Source organism: Aegilops tauschii, chromosome 2 (genome assembly GCF_002575655.3).
Source record: "Aegilops tauschii subsp. strangulata cultivar AL8/78 chromosome 2, Aet v6.0, whole genome shotgun sequence".
Classification (NCBI taxonomy): Eukaryota; Viridiplantae; Streptophyta; class Magnoliopsida; order Poales; family Poaceae; genus Aegilops; species Aegilops tauschii.
Window position 1 is genome coordinate 129,614,658 of NC_053036.3, and position 14,859 is coordinate 129,629,516.

At 48.4% G+C, this 14,859-nt stretch overlaps 2 protein-coding genes across 3 annotated transcripts; one reads left to right on the forward strand and one right to left on the reverse strand.

Annotated features, from left to right (window-relative positions):
* Positions 1–5,461: 5,461 nt before the first annotated feature.
* On the reverse strand, positions 5,462–6,671 carry LOC141041574 (uncharacterized). The gene is made up of 2 exons (XM_073508219.1): positions 5,645–6,671; positions 5,462–5,561 (listed from the first exon to the last, which is right to left on the reverse strand). Exon 1 carries the CDS (start codon positions 6,546–6,548, stop codon positions 5,802–5,804), a length of 747 nt encoding a protein of 248 aa, XP_073364320.1. The 5' UTR covers positions 6,549–6,671; the 3' UTR covers positions 5,462–5,561; positions 5,645–5,801.
* A 3,419-nt stretch (positions 6,672–10,090) lies between these two features.
* LOC109786131 (uncharacterized) lies at positions 10,091–13,396 on the forward strand. 2 transcript variants are annotated; one of them, XM_020344710.4, is made up of 3 exons: positions 10,091–10,547; positions 11,318–11,522; positions 12,906–13,396. In XM_020344710.4, the coding sequence occupies exons 1-3, from the start codon at positions 10,185–10,187 to the stop codon at positions 12,956–12,958; spliced, it is 621 nt and encodes a 206-aa protein (XP_020200299.1). In that variant the 5' UTR covers positions 10,091–10,184; the 3' UTR covers positions 12,959–13,396. The 2 variants fall into 2 exon arrangements, with proteins under 2 accessions (XP_020200299.1, XP_020200308.2); XM_020344719.3 differs by having other exon boundaries at positions 10,186–10,547; positions 11,318–11,536.
* The last annotated feature ends 1,463 nt before the right edge of the window (positions 13,397–14,859 follow it).

The following is a 14,859-nucleotide window of genomic DNA, read 5'->3' on the forward strand; positions in this document are numbered from 1 at the left end:
AATATCCTTCGAGCACTGGCCCTCTATCAAGCAGGCGCCCTCTAGGACGTCCTCCAAATAATGCTCTGGCGTGCGATGGTCCTTGCCTCCAGGCGGACCCTTGGTTGCAACATCGATGGCCTTCATCTTTGCCCAGTACATCTTGACATGGGCGAAGGCCATCCGGGCACCTTCTATGCACACCGACCGCTTGACGGCGTCAATACGCGGCACTGCATCGACAAGCCGCTGCACCAAACCAAAATAGTCGCTCGGAACAGGTTCGGCTGGCCATAGCTGAACCACGACGTCCTTCATGGCAGCTCCGGACATCTTGTGTAGCTCGGCCCATTGGGCCATCTGTTCGTTCAGCAGCGCCGGACGCTTTGCCAGTTGAATTGCGACCAGAAAAGCCTCTCCGCAGCACGTCCTTCCTATGCTTGGAAGAACTGCGCCGCGTCGGAAACACTCCTCGGCAGATCCAAGAACGCGTCTGGAGAACTCCACATTTGGTTAAGCTGAGCATACTTTGGGTCGCCGAACTTAGTCTGTAAAAGAAAGGGCTTACCAGCCGCTATCTCCCCAGCCTGTCTGATCTCCTCCTGAGCCGCTCTAGATTCGGATCGCGTTTCTTTCGCCTCTAGTAAGGCCTTGTCGAGTTTGGCTGCCTTGGCTTTGTTATTCTCCTCGAGAGATTTGCACCTGCTAGCGGCATCCTTCAGCTCCCGCTCCATGGTAGATATTCTCTCCTGGCACTGGCGCTGAGCGGCCTGTTCGGCCTTTAAATTTGCAGCTGCCTTCTTGGCAGCTGCGTTGCTCACTCTGGCCTGCTCCTTGGCCCGGGCAAGTTCAGCCCGAAGGGTCTCAACCGCGGCAGCACCATCTACAGTTATGCATGTCACGGTATATGATTTTCAGCCTCGTGCTCATACTAGTATACATGCATAAACAAGCTGCCCCAACACATACCTTGTGCCTCGTCGAGCAGCCTGTTAATAAGAGTGATGTCCTCATCCGCTAACTCAAGTTTCTGCTTTAGATCTGCAACTTCCGTAGCTTGGGCGGTCGCCATGGACGTAATAGCCTGTGTTCGAATTAATTAGGTTACTTCCTGAGCATATCTTTTTGATCCTCTGATCGCCTCCCTGTGGAAGCCGACCAGAGCCTCAGGGGCTACTATCTGTACATGGGCGCATTATGCATGTAAAAATAGTCAAGCTATTGCATTGCATACCTCGAAGCCTCTCAACAGGCCCATGAAGGCTTCATTCAATCCGCTTCTCGCGGACAGAACCCTTTCAACTACCGTACCCATTAAAGTACGATGTTCCTCTGAAATGGATACACTTTGTAATGTGCTCATCAGAGTATCCGGCACCTTCGGATTCCTGGAGGCTGCTACGGGAGTATGCATTCCCTTCAAAGGGGTACATCGGCTCGACCCTAGAGTCGTCTTCGACTGTAAGCCGGATAGTTCGGGGCCTTCATTGCTGGTCCCCGTAGGGGTTTCGCCCCCTGGACCCTTGATGATCGAAGTACCACCCTCGGGCGTTGTTTTCATCGTCCCCCACGCCGCTTGATGGTCAGGGGAGATTCTCCGAGATGACACCTCGAAGTCGTCTGCCCTAAGAGGTGAGGAAGCATGAGAAGGCGTTTCGCTTTCCATCATCCCCGGAGATAAGTCCCCTGATGAGGAGGACTGTCGGGGTGGACTGTGGGCCGAACTGCAAGCATATAGTTTAAATGTTACCCCTGCAACCCGAAAAGAACGGGATATGTCTAGAGCATCCTTGTTCACTTACGATTCGGCAAGGGGATTGTCCCTAGAGAGGTGCCTTGCGACGACATCGGCTTCGGAACCTGAACCATATGGTGGGGATACCTTCCCTCTCTTGGGTGCTTCCACCTCCAAGTCTTCGGATGCATTCCTTTTCCTCCCATGAGGGTAAGGGATATCACCTTCTCCTTCCCCTTCGTCTTTCGAAGAGGGAGCTTCAGTCTCCCTGGACATAGTGTCTGGCATACCTGTAGAGTGGAGGCCGCTTTCGGCCTCTTCGCTCTTCTTCTTGTCCTCTTGCGCTGGCACTTGATACGGCGCCGGGACCAGCATCCTCGTCAACACAGGATCGGCCGAGTCTTCGGGAAGTGGAGCTGAACACCTAATTCGTTCTGCCTTCTTTATCCAGCCCTGGTCAAAGATAGAACTCTCTGTACATCGCTATGGGATAATCAACCGAGTTGCGGTCAGAAATTGGGTGCTTACCGAGGTATCCGGATGGTTGCAGTCGAGACCGATGTCCTCTGATGTGTCCAGCCACTGCTTTCGAGTCTTGAAGAATAGTTTCCACATCCCTTCATGCGTTGTGCCGAAGAATTGCTGAAGGGTCCGCGGTCCTTCCAGATTGAACTCCCACATACGGAGAGGCCGTCGCTGGCACGGGAGGATCCGGCGGACTAGCATCACTTGGATCACGTTGATAAGGCCAACGTCCCTTTCGAGGATACTCCGGATACGACTTTGCAGCGTCTGTACTTCATTAGCTGATCCCCAGTCTAGCTCCTTATCTATCCATGATGTGAGCTGCAATGGAGGGCCATATCGGAACACAGGTGCGGCTGCCCATTTGGTGCCGCGGGGTTCGGTGATATAGAACCACTCATGTTGCCATGAGTTGGAGGTTTACGTGAAGGTGCCTTTTGTCCAGATAGTGTTGGCAAGCTTGCTCACCATAGCACCGCCGCACTCCGTTTGTTCCACGTTAACTAGCTTCGGCTTCACATTGAAAGCCTTGAGCCATAGACCAAAGTGTGGGGGGATGCGGAGAAATGCTTTGCACACGACGATGAATGCCGAGATGTGGAGAAAAGAGTCCGGAGCTAGATCGTGAAAATCTAGCCCATAATAGAACATGAGGCTGCGAACGAAGGGGTGAAGAGCGAACCCTAGCCCGCGGAGGAAGTGGGAGATGAATACAACCCTCTCGCCAGATTTGGTGTGGGGATGACTTGCCCTTTGGTAGAGAGCCTGTGGGGGATTTCCGCAGTCAGGTACCTAGCCTTTCGAAGCTTCGCGATATCCTCCTCGGTGACCAAGGAGGCTGCCCACCTACCTTGGGAGATGGATCCGGACATAACTAGAGGGCCTGGTAACAATGGAAGAAATCGAATCCTGGGCGCTGGAGCCTGAGGTTGGGAAGGTTGAGGAAGAGGTAGGCGTGGGGGGAGAAAGACGGGTCTGTACCCTTTTATAAAGGCGAAGAATATCGAACGCCTCCTCACGGGCCTTAAAGCTCGCCTATTCCCAAGGGATCGCCAACAACACGGTTGGATTACCCACGCCCATATTGATGAGGATCCCGTGATAAGGGGACACAATCTCTGCTTCGACAAGACGTGCCAATGGAAACCGCATCTCGAAACACAGAGCGGGAGGCTAAAAACGGTTCGAAATAGTGACCGGGCGGAGACGTGGCGTCTCACTACAGAAGATGTCAGCAGATGGGACTTGTTAAATATTATACTCTTTACGGAGCTTGTTTTGTAGAGCCGGACACGTTCTCTGTGTTCGAGGACTATTTTGAAATATTCGGAGGAGGAACCCGCCTTGCAATGCCGAGGAAAATCTGCGCGCCGGACACATCGTCATTGAAGCCTGATTCAGGGGCTACTGAGGGAGTCCTGGATTAAGGGGTCCTCGGGCGTCCGGGCGATGTGACGTGGGCCGGACTGATGGGCCATGAAGATACAAGACATAAGACTTCCTCCCGTGTCCGGATGGGACTCTCCTTTGCATGGAAGGCAAGCTTGGCGTTCGGATATGAAGATTCCTTCCTCTGTAAACCGACTCTGTACAAACCTAGGCCCCTCCGGTGTCTATATAAACCGGAGGGTTTAGTCCGTAGAGGCAATCACAATCATACAGGCTAGACATCTAGGGTTTAGCCATCACGATCTCGTGGTAGATCAACTCTTGTAATCCTCATATTCATCAAGATCAATCAAGCAGGAAGTAGGGTATTACCTCCATCGAGAGGGCCGAACCTAGGTAAACATCGTGTCCCCCGTCTCCTATTACCATCGACCTTAGACGCACGGTTCGAGACCCCCTACCCGAGATCCGCCGATTTTGACACCGACAACCATCCCCTCCAAGATATTTCGTCCAGGCATGAAAGCAGTTTGAGGGCGGACCACAAAGTGAGCAATAGTGGATAGCCTATTAGTACCCACTTTTTTGAATATTTTGAAGCTGACATTCAACAAACATATAATTCTAAATTGTTGAATCCGAATTGCATCTTCCTTCTTAGGAAGCAACGTGATTATCCCAAACTTAAGGTAGAACAACAATACATCACCATTGAAAATATCCTCAAACATGCGTAAAAGGTCACCCTTGATTATCTCCCAACACTTATGATATCCTGTCCTGGAGTCCTTTCTATTTTAGAAATGGAGTAAAAGATCTCCTTCGCTGGGAAAGGTGCTGTCAAAATAGCATTTTCCTAAGGAGAGAGCTGAGGTATATCCTCGGTCACTTCCTTGTCCATGTGACAAAATTGAAGGTGGGATGCTCAAAAGGACACTTATAGTAGTTAGTAATATATGCCTTAAGCAGGTCCTGGCCAACAATAGGACCTTCATCCTATTTGTGTTGATAGATTTTATTTTTTTCTATGATTTCCATTTGCAATCAAATGGAAAAACTTAGTATTATTGTCCCCTTCCCCAAAATACTTGACTTTAGTGCATCGAGACAATTTTAACTCTTCCTCTATCATGAGTTTGGCTAGAAACTCATCCGCCTTTCGCTTGGCTGCATAGTCTGCCATGAAAAGGGGTGAGGATTCTACATAAGCTAGAGATGTTACCTCGCGTGTTGCTGCAGGAATTGGTTGCAATTATTTCAATGAGATTTGTTGTATAAAACATTAGTATTAGATTAACATTGTGAGAGTTGAAACTAAAATACATATAATTTATTGATTATTGTATGGTTGTACAATATTTGTTGAATTTGAGTAGCATACATGGTGAATTTTAAAGGTGGTTTTTTTTCATGCATGTTTGCATGGTGAGTTGACACGGTTGCATTAAAGATGTGTCTTTTTTCATGCATGGTGGCATGTTGGATTTGCATATTTGCATGTTGAGAAGATTTAAGTCAGTAGCAATCAACTATTTAGGTATATAGAATAAGAACATGGGAAAAGAGAGAAGTGCATGTGCAAAAGGAAGAACCGGGACAGAAGAAATGAACTGATTTGTTTCAACGGATTGTAAAACAAAGTTCGTGGAGCGTGTTTGGATTCTTACGAAATTTTACTGTTACATCGTTACTATGGAATGTTCGCCACAAATCAAACAAGCAATATAAGAAATGTTGTGTAAGGACTGCAATCCTGCGAAGTTCATTTGAAACTTCTTTGAATCAAAGAGGCCCTACGACCGATAGATATTGTCCAAGAATAAAGGATGAAGGTACACAAATCATCCACGAGAGCAATGTACTAGAAGCAGATCTCTCAATTAATCACACATACATATGGAAATTAGCTGCTAATGGCCGTAAATACTACTCCCTCCGTCCCACAATATAAGAGCGTTTTTGACACTAATGTAGTGTCAAAAACGCTCTTATATTGTAGGACGGAGGGAGTACTACCTCTGTTTCTAACGTAAAACGTTTTGGCATGTTTAAATTATACCGTCAAATCCATGCAAAAAAAGAAATTATACTGTCAAACGTCTTATATTTAGAAACACTAAACTGCCGAAACGTCTTATATTTTAAAAGAATTGGTGTAGTTTCTTATCAGAAATCAGAGTTCGTCCCAGAAGTATTTCCCACAGATGCGAGACGACATGACGACGAGGGCCACCGGCACGATGAGCACCAGGCCGGCGCAAACACCGAGCTCTTCCAACCCGAACGTGGAGCCGACGATGTAGGCCATGAGCAGCGCGAGCACGTCCAGCGCCACGATGATCTCCAGCACCTTGATCTTGGCGAGCCTCCGCAGGTCCTGGCTGGCCACCAGGAGCACGATGGAGAGGGACAGCGCGAAGGCGGACGTGTTGCAGTAGTAGAAGGTGGTGTACCTCCTGGGGCTCGTGGCGCGGAGGACGGGCGTCACCCTGTCCCCGCCTCCGCCTTGGAAGCCGCCGGGCGGGTTGAGCCCTGAGGCGTAGGTGATGGAGGCGATCACGGTGGCGAGGACCATCAGCCAGCCCCGGAGCTCCCTGGCGGCCTTGCTGTTGCGGGCGTCCTTATCCCTCGCCTGCTGAACAGCCGGTGCGTCGTCCCCGCGGCTGGCGGGGACCAGCGACGCCGCCGGCGAGTCCGTGGCGGGCTGGACGAGCAGCACGTGCATGCCTTTGGCCAAGGACGATGATGTGGGAACCAGCAGTACTGGGCACGATAAGCTGGTGGTATCCACGGCCGGCTCGGCCTCGTCGGCATCTTCCGCTGCCGAGACCACGCGCATGGTGATGATCTCTACCTCGGGATGCTGAGCCGGTGGATCAGGTCCGGCCTCGGCGGTGGGCGGTGCAACAGCCGGCGACATGAGTCGTACGTACGTTAAGTATGTAGGTGTATTCTCGATCACTAGTCGTAGCTACTTACACACACCATGACCATTGCGTCAACTGTTTATAGGGCAGAAATTCCTCCTTGATCAAGTGGCCAGAAAGTGAGCGGCAACGTCTTCTTCGGGGCGATAATCATTTCAAGCGGGAAATTGCTGCAGATAAGGACGCGCCAGACGGCAAAGCACGCGCGGTGTGGCTAGCCGCGCGAGCCTGACGCGCTGCACCGCCCGCGCCCCCCTGCAACTGCAACTGCACCTGCGCCTGCACCGTACGTGGACAATAGGAATCCAGCACAGTGCCCTTCTAACCTTCTTGATATGCGTGGCAGAACCTCCGATTCACATACTTCCTGCTGTGCAGGTTGAAGGAAATGTCAAGTTCGACATTAGTGATTTGAGGCGAGTTGGGCATCTCTCAAGTCTCAAAGGCCGACTTATCTTCCTCTACATAGCCAAGAATACACGGTTACAACAACCAAATCGGGGTGAACAACCTGATCAGTTTGAGTTAGATAAGGACCACATTGTGTTCGCGTGCAATGCAGCACGTGCCCTTTAGAGTTTCGCCCACGAGGAGTTGGGTCCTAATTGGAGGTCCTAGACCTTGTCGAGTTCCTAGAAACCATGGTTAGCTAGACCGAGCGACAACATCGCCTATTCTGGCTTATATTTGCAGCGATGTCGTGGACTCTATGAACGACGCGTAATAAGATGATGACTGATAGGGTTTTCCGGCGCCAGGCCTCTAAACTGTTCTTCAAATTCCTTGCTTTCTCGCACTGGCACCCGTTATCTAGACAGCGGGACCGCGACCGACTTGGGCTCATGCTGGATACGCTTCTGACTACCGCGCGCCGCCTCTCCCCTCCATAATGTCGTTGTGCCTACTGGCAGTAGGTGGTTTTTTTCTTATTTCTTTTATGCTTTCTTTGGATGTGATTGTTTTTTTTTAACATACGTGATTGTGTTGTCACTCTGGATCCGGTTGTATGGATATTTACTTTATTTATAAAGCGGGGCGAAAGCCTATTTCAAGAATCTCAACCGTCTCTACAAGCTTGAGCTTGCACTTACACAAGTGAAATGACAATGTTTGTAGCGCCTTGGTGAATATATATCAGGATGGCCCTAGCCCGGGCCGCCCTTGGTGGTGCCGCGGCGGCGTCCTTTCTTCTCCGATATGCCGGCCCTGGCTCTGAGATTTTGGCTTTTCATGAGTTTTCACTGGTGTCTCCCCAGCGACGGCCGCCCCTGGTGACGCGTAGGCCTAGCATTCGGCGGGCACTTGTGTCCTCACAGTGGACCTCTTGTCGGTGTAGCTCCGGCCCCGGAGGCCCTTGTCCTGTGTTCTCCGATGTACATGGGTTGCCGGCAGGGGCGAATCTACTATACAGGCTTTAACAGGCTTGAGCCTGCCCTCCAACCGGATCAACTAGGCCTTTACTGCTTATGATCAGGGGGCCAGCCCAGCAAATCGGCTGCTCACTGACCCATCTTAGTGCCTCCTCACTTGTTCGAGCCTGCCCTACGATTACGTTCTAGATTCGTTGTTGGTTGCTAGTTTCTCTTCCGGCGCGGCAACGATCACGACGCTCTAGAGGTTTCATCTCCTCTAGCCTCATTGGCTTTGTCGGTAGCTTGGTGGCTCCGGCCCCAATAGCCCGGATCTACGTCCCCAGTAGTTCCTGGCTCACCAGCTTCGTCATAGATCGCCATCTCATCCCCTAGGCCCCCCTCCGCCCCGCCACCTCCATAACCCCGGCCTCCTTGATGCTCCATCCCCCCGTCATGTGCAAGGCTCGTGTGTCCGGTGCGGCTCCCATTCTTGTGGTGGTGGTTTTCGACCAACATCTTGACCTCTGATTCCTGGTTTTCGACCAAGACCAGGGGGAAACCCCCGCTCAGCTTGCCGGTGTTGGCAGCGATGACACCGATGAGTGTTGTCCCCTCGTTGGAGGCGTTACCATGGCCTCCCTCTCTTCGAGCACTAACGAAAACCATAGGTCTGATTCTTCGGATCGGACGATGATGGCGCCACGGAATCATTATCCTTTTTGAAGGTGTGCTCTTGTCTGTTCGCAGCGTTCCCGATGCTAGATTTGTGGATGTCGGATGTCATGTTGGTTCAGATCGAGCACCCGAAGTCACGAGGGTTTAGTTGTGTTGTTTACTTGTTTAGGTGGAGCACCCCATGTCTCTCTGCTCCGGGCACCGTGTTCATGCCATACATTGTACCCTCGTGCTCATTCTATTTTCTTCCATCAGTGGAGAGATATGCAAGCATTGCGTATTCGTGAAAATCCCCAGTGATTCCTTCTCAGCGTAGCCTCGCCTAGCGCCTTTATACTCCCTCCGTCCCAAAATAAATGTCTTAATTTTGTATAACTTTATATAAAATTGAGACACTTATTTTGGGAACAAGGGAGTATCTAGGAACAGAGGGTGTACTCGGCGACTGCTACAGATCAGTTGGATGATCCGAGCCAAATTTAAGCCGCCCCTAGAGCCATCAGATCACATCATCTACAGCGTCCGATTCATTCTCCCGAGCAGCACATCCCATCACGCCTCCCGCACGCAAGCAGCTCCCTCGTAGCACCTCACGCTCGTGCATGGTTCATTCCATCACAGCTCCATCGACGCCCATGGCAGCGTCGGGCAGCTCCAGTGATGCCCATGGCAGCATCAACTCGCAGCTCCGATGAAGCCATGGCAGCGGCAACGTAGCATCATGTGCTGCAACGCAGCTCCGCCGCCGGCCATGGCAACAGCTCGTCCCCTCTCCCGCTGCAACGCAGCTCCGCTGTCGACGCGGCAGTAGCGGCATCGTCGTCTCTCCTCCTGCAGTGCAACTCTGCCATCGGCCATTGAAGCTACTCGTCGCCTCTCCTGCTGCAACGCAGCTCCTTCGTCGGTCGTGGCAACAGCTCGTCGCTTCTACTGATGCAACGCAGCTCCACCGTTGGCGTGGCAGCAGCACCGTTGTGGCATCGCGTGCTGCAACGCAGCTCCGCCGGCGGCAATGACGGTAGCTCGTCGCCTCTCCTGCAGCAACGCAGGTGCGCCATCGGCGTGGCAAAAACGTAGCAGCGCCCTCCTCTCCTAGGCTCCTAGCTTGCAGCAGCGCGGGGACGGCGGCGACTCAGGTTGCGGCACCGGTGCCTCATCTCCAGCAGAGCACCTTCCTTCCTGAAACAGCCTTGCAACGAACAGCGAGAAGAAGGTTGGGAGTAGCAGCATGTGGAGCGCGTCCACAAGCCATGGCGGAGACGTAGTAGGAGACGGAGAGGTGCGTGACGAAAAGGAATCAATGAAAATTGAGATGAGAAGACAAAGCTGCCATCAAAAGTGGAACGAGTGGCTCTCGTGACCTGCTGGAGATAAGAAGATAATGATGTCCATCGAGCGTGCCCCGCTAGGACGTGTGGCGCTCGGAGCGCGCGGTTGACGAGAGAAAATCATCCAGTTGTTTTTAAACCTTTTCCACTATTTAAACCAAACTGCTATATTTAAACCAAACTGCTATAGGGTTTACAAAAGTCGCACTTTTTCACTAAAATTTCAAGCGACTGAGATTTAGCAAAAAAAAAAGGCAAGAGAAGAATTAGTTTCATGACGACACGCGACACACCCCTACGATCCTACCCGCCACTCCACTCCCGGCTTTTACATTCGAGGTTCAGGACCGGCCAGAGTGGAGCAATGAAGGCCGTCGCCGGCCACCAGTACCACGGCGTCCACCCACCGTCGCCGACGCCGGCGACTAAGATCTCCATTCCTGTCTCCGCCGGCGGGGGCGCGGAGGCGGCGCTGCTCGGGAAGGGGCGGTACAAGGCATGGACCCTCGCCGCCATCGCCCTCCTCGCGCTCTGGTCCATGTTCGCCGCCTCCGTCACCCTCCGCTGGTCCTCCGGCGACCTTGCCGCCGCCCCCTGGGACTTGAGTAGTCCCCTCCTCGACGACCTCGACCCGCTCGTACGGCCCCCCTGCCCACATTCCCTCTCAGATCTTGCCTTGCATTGGTGCTTGTTCTGTTCCTAAATCCTGACATCAAACATGTAAATCTGTTCTTAGAATATCAAATACTCTAAGGAGATGCACTGGGTACCTCTAAGTTTTCAGGATTGGAATGAAATGGGTGGTACACTCACTGATTTTAACAAACATATGTTATTCACGGGAACCCTGATAGTAATCAAGCTTTGCGCGACGAATTAATTATCTGGACATATAGGGATTTCAGCCATACAAAACATATGCATCTTATCAGTTTCTGAATGTTCAGTTATATGCTAAGGGAGTGCTATGCTTTATGCTGAAAACCTGAAACTGATACCATGCTATTGTTTTTTTTATGAAGAAATATTTTAGTTGGTACTACCTTCGTTCACAAATAGAAGATATTCTAACTTTTTTCTAAATTGGATGTATATAGACACGTTAGTGTATTTGTTCACTCATTTCAGTCCGTATGTAGTCCATATTGAAATATCAAAAACATCTTATATTTGTGAACGGAGGGAGTATAGTACATGTATGAAGAACCGTATACCTTGTTCTTGGTTTGGGTTATGACGACGTGCTGACTTGTGATAATAATTTAAGTAGTGTTTCAATCTTGATATTGTTACCGGCAGTAGAAAGCCAATCTAAAGTTCAAGCAAATGAAACTAGAACTATTTCTAGGTTTGTGTTTTTTTTTCTAGTAATGAGTACTGAAGTATGCCTGCTTATGAATTGAGTAGGAGATGGAGGAAAGGGAGAAACTAGTGCGCCGGATGTGGGACTTGTACACGCGCACTGGTGATCATGTATGGCTTCCGCGGTTCTGGCAAGAAGCATTTGAGGCTGCATATGAGGAGCTTGCTGGTGATGATACGCCTGCAAGTGACGCAGCTGTATCGGAGATTGCTCGCATGGCAATTCACAGGCCTGAGCTTGAGCAGGCAGGTAATAATAATTAGGTATGAGTGAATTGATCCTTTTGCTAATTTTGTTTCCCCATGGGAATACAATTTCCTCTTGTTTGAGATATCCAATCGAATCGTTATGCTTGCTTTACCTGCTAAGCAATTTTGTGGCCACAAGTGCGATTATCATCTCTGAAGTAGCTACCCAGTATATTTATTAATATATGTTTGTGAGTTGAAGCAAGTAAATCAAACTGTTGGATTCTGCAGCACTGTCTTTACCTTTCATAAGTTCATTGCTACAGCCAAGACCAAAACTGAGATCCATTACACAATGATGGCTGCGATTGCCATTCCAATTATGTGCTCACTGATTAGATTATTCATTGTGGTCTGCAACTTCTCAAATCTGACAGTGCATTAGGTAGTGTGTGAACTGTAGGAAGATCCTTTGACAAATGGTGTGCTCATGTGCCAATAATATGCATATATGGGATGCTAAGCTAGGTACCATGTTTAATTTCATTAAATAAATCGAAACACCATGCAGGGTATCTTCTAGTTATTAGCAGTTCTGGCAGGTGAATATTATGCTCTACGGTCATTCCGATTTTGTATTTTTTTTTCTCTACTGCCAATTTGGAATGTTGGTTTTCTTGTGTACTCAACATTAAAGCATCACAAGGATTGGGCCCAGACTTTACTGCTGGATTACATTTATTTTTTTCTCCATCCAGACGACTTTGAAATTGTTAAGCAGTATACTCCTAGACAAATACTAGTACTCCTTACCAGAAATAAGCACGCCAATTGTGACCAATTATACTTGTATATGGTTTTAACTTTCCATGGAGATTTGCAGCAGGTTTTGGAATATTGATTGTATGGTCTAAGGAGTCATTTCGTAGGTGCATCTAAGCCCACTGGATCTGAACATGGTTATAACTTGAGGAGACGTGTCATTCTCTTGTACTCCCTCCGTCCGGAAATACTTGTCATCAAAATGGATAAAAGGAGATGTATCTAGATGTATTTTAGTTCTAAATACATCCCTTTTGATGACAAGTATTTTCGGACGGAGGGAGTATCAGTTTTCGTCCTCAACTTAGTACATAAATATTATAAGATGAGTAGAGGGTGAAACATGTGGCCATCGTTTTTCCACTAGCTATATTATCATGGTGTACTGGTACAGCACTGTCCCATTTCAGTTACCATCCGATTTTATTTGCTTTAGTGCATCACTCGCTAGAACTATCAGTTCCATGCAACCTTACTTGCTTTGGGGCATCATCAATCATTCGTCACAAACTTGTGAGCTGGCAATCTGGTTTAACAAACCGTGTATTATGAGAATCTTAACAGGAGGATGTATGCTGACTTTCTCAGTTTCCAATCATTCTTCCCTTTCCCTTTTTTGCAGAAACAGTACACTGTGACCATTTGGAGAAGTGGAGGCCCAAGCCTCCAGGGTGAATGAGTAGATGGTTCATGCAAAATTTGTCTGTCCCATTTCAAGAGAAGATTTTTTACAAAGATCATTTCAAGAGAAGATCACTTGCTAACTGTGATCATCGCATCATTTCAACTTCTCTCCGTAGTCTTTCATCTCTTTGTGCAGTATGTGAAGTTAACTTGCACCTTCATGAAGCGGACTGATCCTCATCTCCCTCGTAAGAAGTACTTTGGAATTCTTAGTAACCAGATGAGAATATCTCTAGTTATGTATGTTCTGCACATATCGAGAAGGAACATCGCTGCGAAAAAATTGGACACTGAAATCATTTCTGTGCTGGTTTTTCACTCCCCATTATAAGAATCATCGTGCATCCACATGCCCTTTGCGCATGTGGTTATATGCAATGTGCATTAATTTGAGAAGGTCCATTCAACTCAAATGGTGACAGGAATCAACTTCGTCTCTTATCCTGTGTGCTGATGTTGGATTTCCTCATTTCCACGTAAAGGTTCATAAACGGACCCAGTCTTTGTAGTATATATATGCATGATACTATGATACTACCCACTGCGGGAGGTCTAAGTCCAAATTTAGTACTTCCTCTGTTCCAAAATACTTGTCGTGGCTTGAACTAAAACCATGACAAGTATTTTGAAATGGAAGGAGTAGGTTATAACTTAAGTGCTTAGCATGGTTACCTGATAAGTTAAGTTATGCAGAATCAACTAAGGGTAGGATTATAGACTTTTCGTCTGGTAATGTGATAACTTTGCAGGCTACCTAAACAAGCATATGTAGTGTTTCTGTGTGTGCAAACCTACACGGACAAAACACGGAAGTCAAAAGGTTTGAATAAATGAATCGAGATTGTAGATGCAGCTGGACGTCGAACATAATTGGGATGGGATATTCACTTAGTAACTTCTGTAATCAGGTTGATATTTCCGGATCAGTTTGGAACTGAAAAATTGAAGAATAGAGAGGAGTTGGTGGAGAATGGAAAATAGAAGATGTAAAGTTGTATTAATCTGGAATACGAAACTGAATTGTGGAAAAGGGAAAATTATTACATCAGGCTAACATCATCGCCATTTTCCCTAGAACCCTACATGACTAAACCTTCACCGAAAAGACCGCCTTCAGCCATGTTCTCGTTAGGTTCTTCATCAGCACCATCTATAGCATGCCTCTTCAGCGACGCCAGATGACTGCTATGACACTTGGACACCTTCGTCGAGTAGCCTTCGGCAGGAGGCCAGCTGATCTTTCATCCAGACAGTAGCAGAGAGACCCAATTCATAAAGTTAGTACAAAGTTGAGACACTTATTTTGGGACAAGGGAGTACTAGTGAATGTGTTTGGAGATTGTTTCTGCTCATGTATGTTCATCTTCTTCTTTAGAGATCTGTTATCTTGATTGTATGATCCATTGGGTGGCTCTTAAGTTCATCCATGTCCACCCGATCAAACTTAAACTAGGAGAAGAAAATGAGGTGATGTGGTGGTGTCGTGTTTCATACTTTGGTGTAATCTATAGATACAAGGTGACGGAAGGATGAGGCATCAATTTGCCTTCAGCTTATATTTTCGTGGTGGTGTTCATTTTCAGCTTGCAGCCAGGCTGCTTGCTTCAGTGTGTTACTACGTACAGTAGCTACAATTCTTCCTTTTTCTGTTGTAAAACAAAATAGGTCCATGTAAAATCCGTCGTCCCGTTCTTCATTCAAAGGTCACCTGCAAAGCATGAACATTGCAACGACTCAGTTCTTGGAACTCTGCTGTGTTGTTTTTTTCACACTTGCCAGCGAACACACCCTTGCGTATACTACCACAGAAAAAACTGTAACTTCTGAACATTCTTAAGATTGCTGCATGGTCCTCTTGGAGGCAACAAGAAGGCAACTGGAACATGTGTGCA

Coding starts and splice junctions, on each gene's coding strand:
- LOC141041574 (XM_073508219.1), bottom strand. CDS start 6,548: ATGTCGCCGGCTGTTGCACCGCCCACCGCCGAGGCCGGACCTGATCCA.
- LOC109786131 (XM_020344710.4), top strand. CDS start 10,185: ATGACGACACGCGACACACCCCTACGATCCTACCCGCCACTCCACTCC. Junction 10,548..11,317: donor TCGACGACCTCGACCCGCTC/GTACGGCCCCCC, acceptor TGAATTGAGTAG/GAGATGGAGGAAAGGGAGAA. Junction 11,523..12,905: donor GCCTGAGCTTGAGCAGGCAG/GTAATAATAATT, acceptor CCTTTTTTGCAG/AAACAGTACACTGTGACCAT.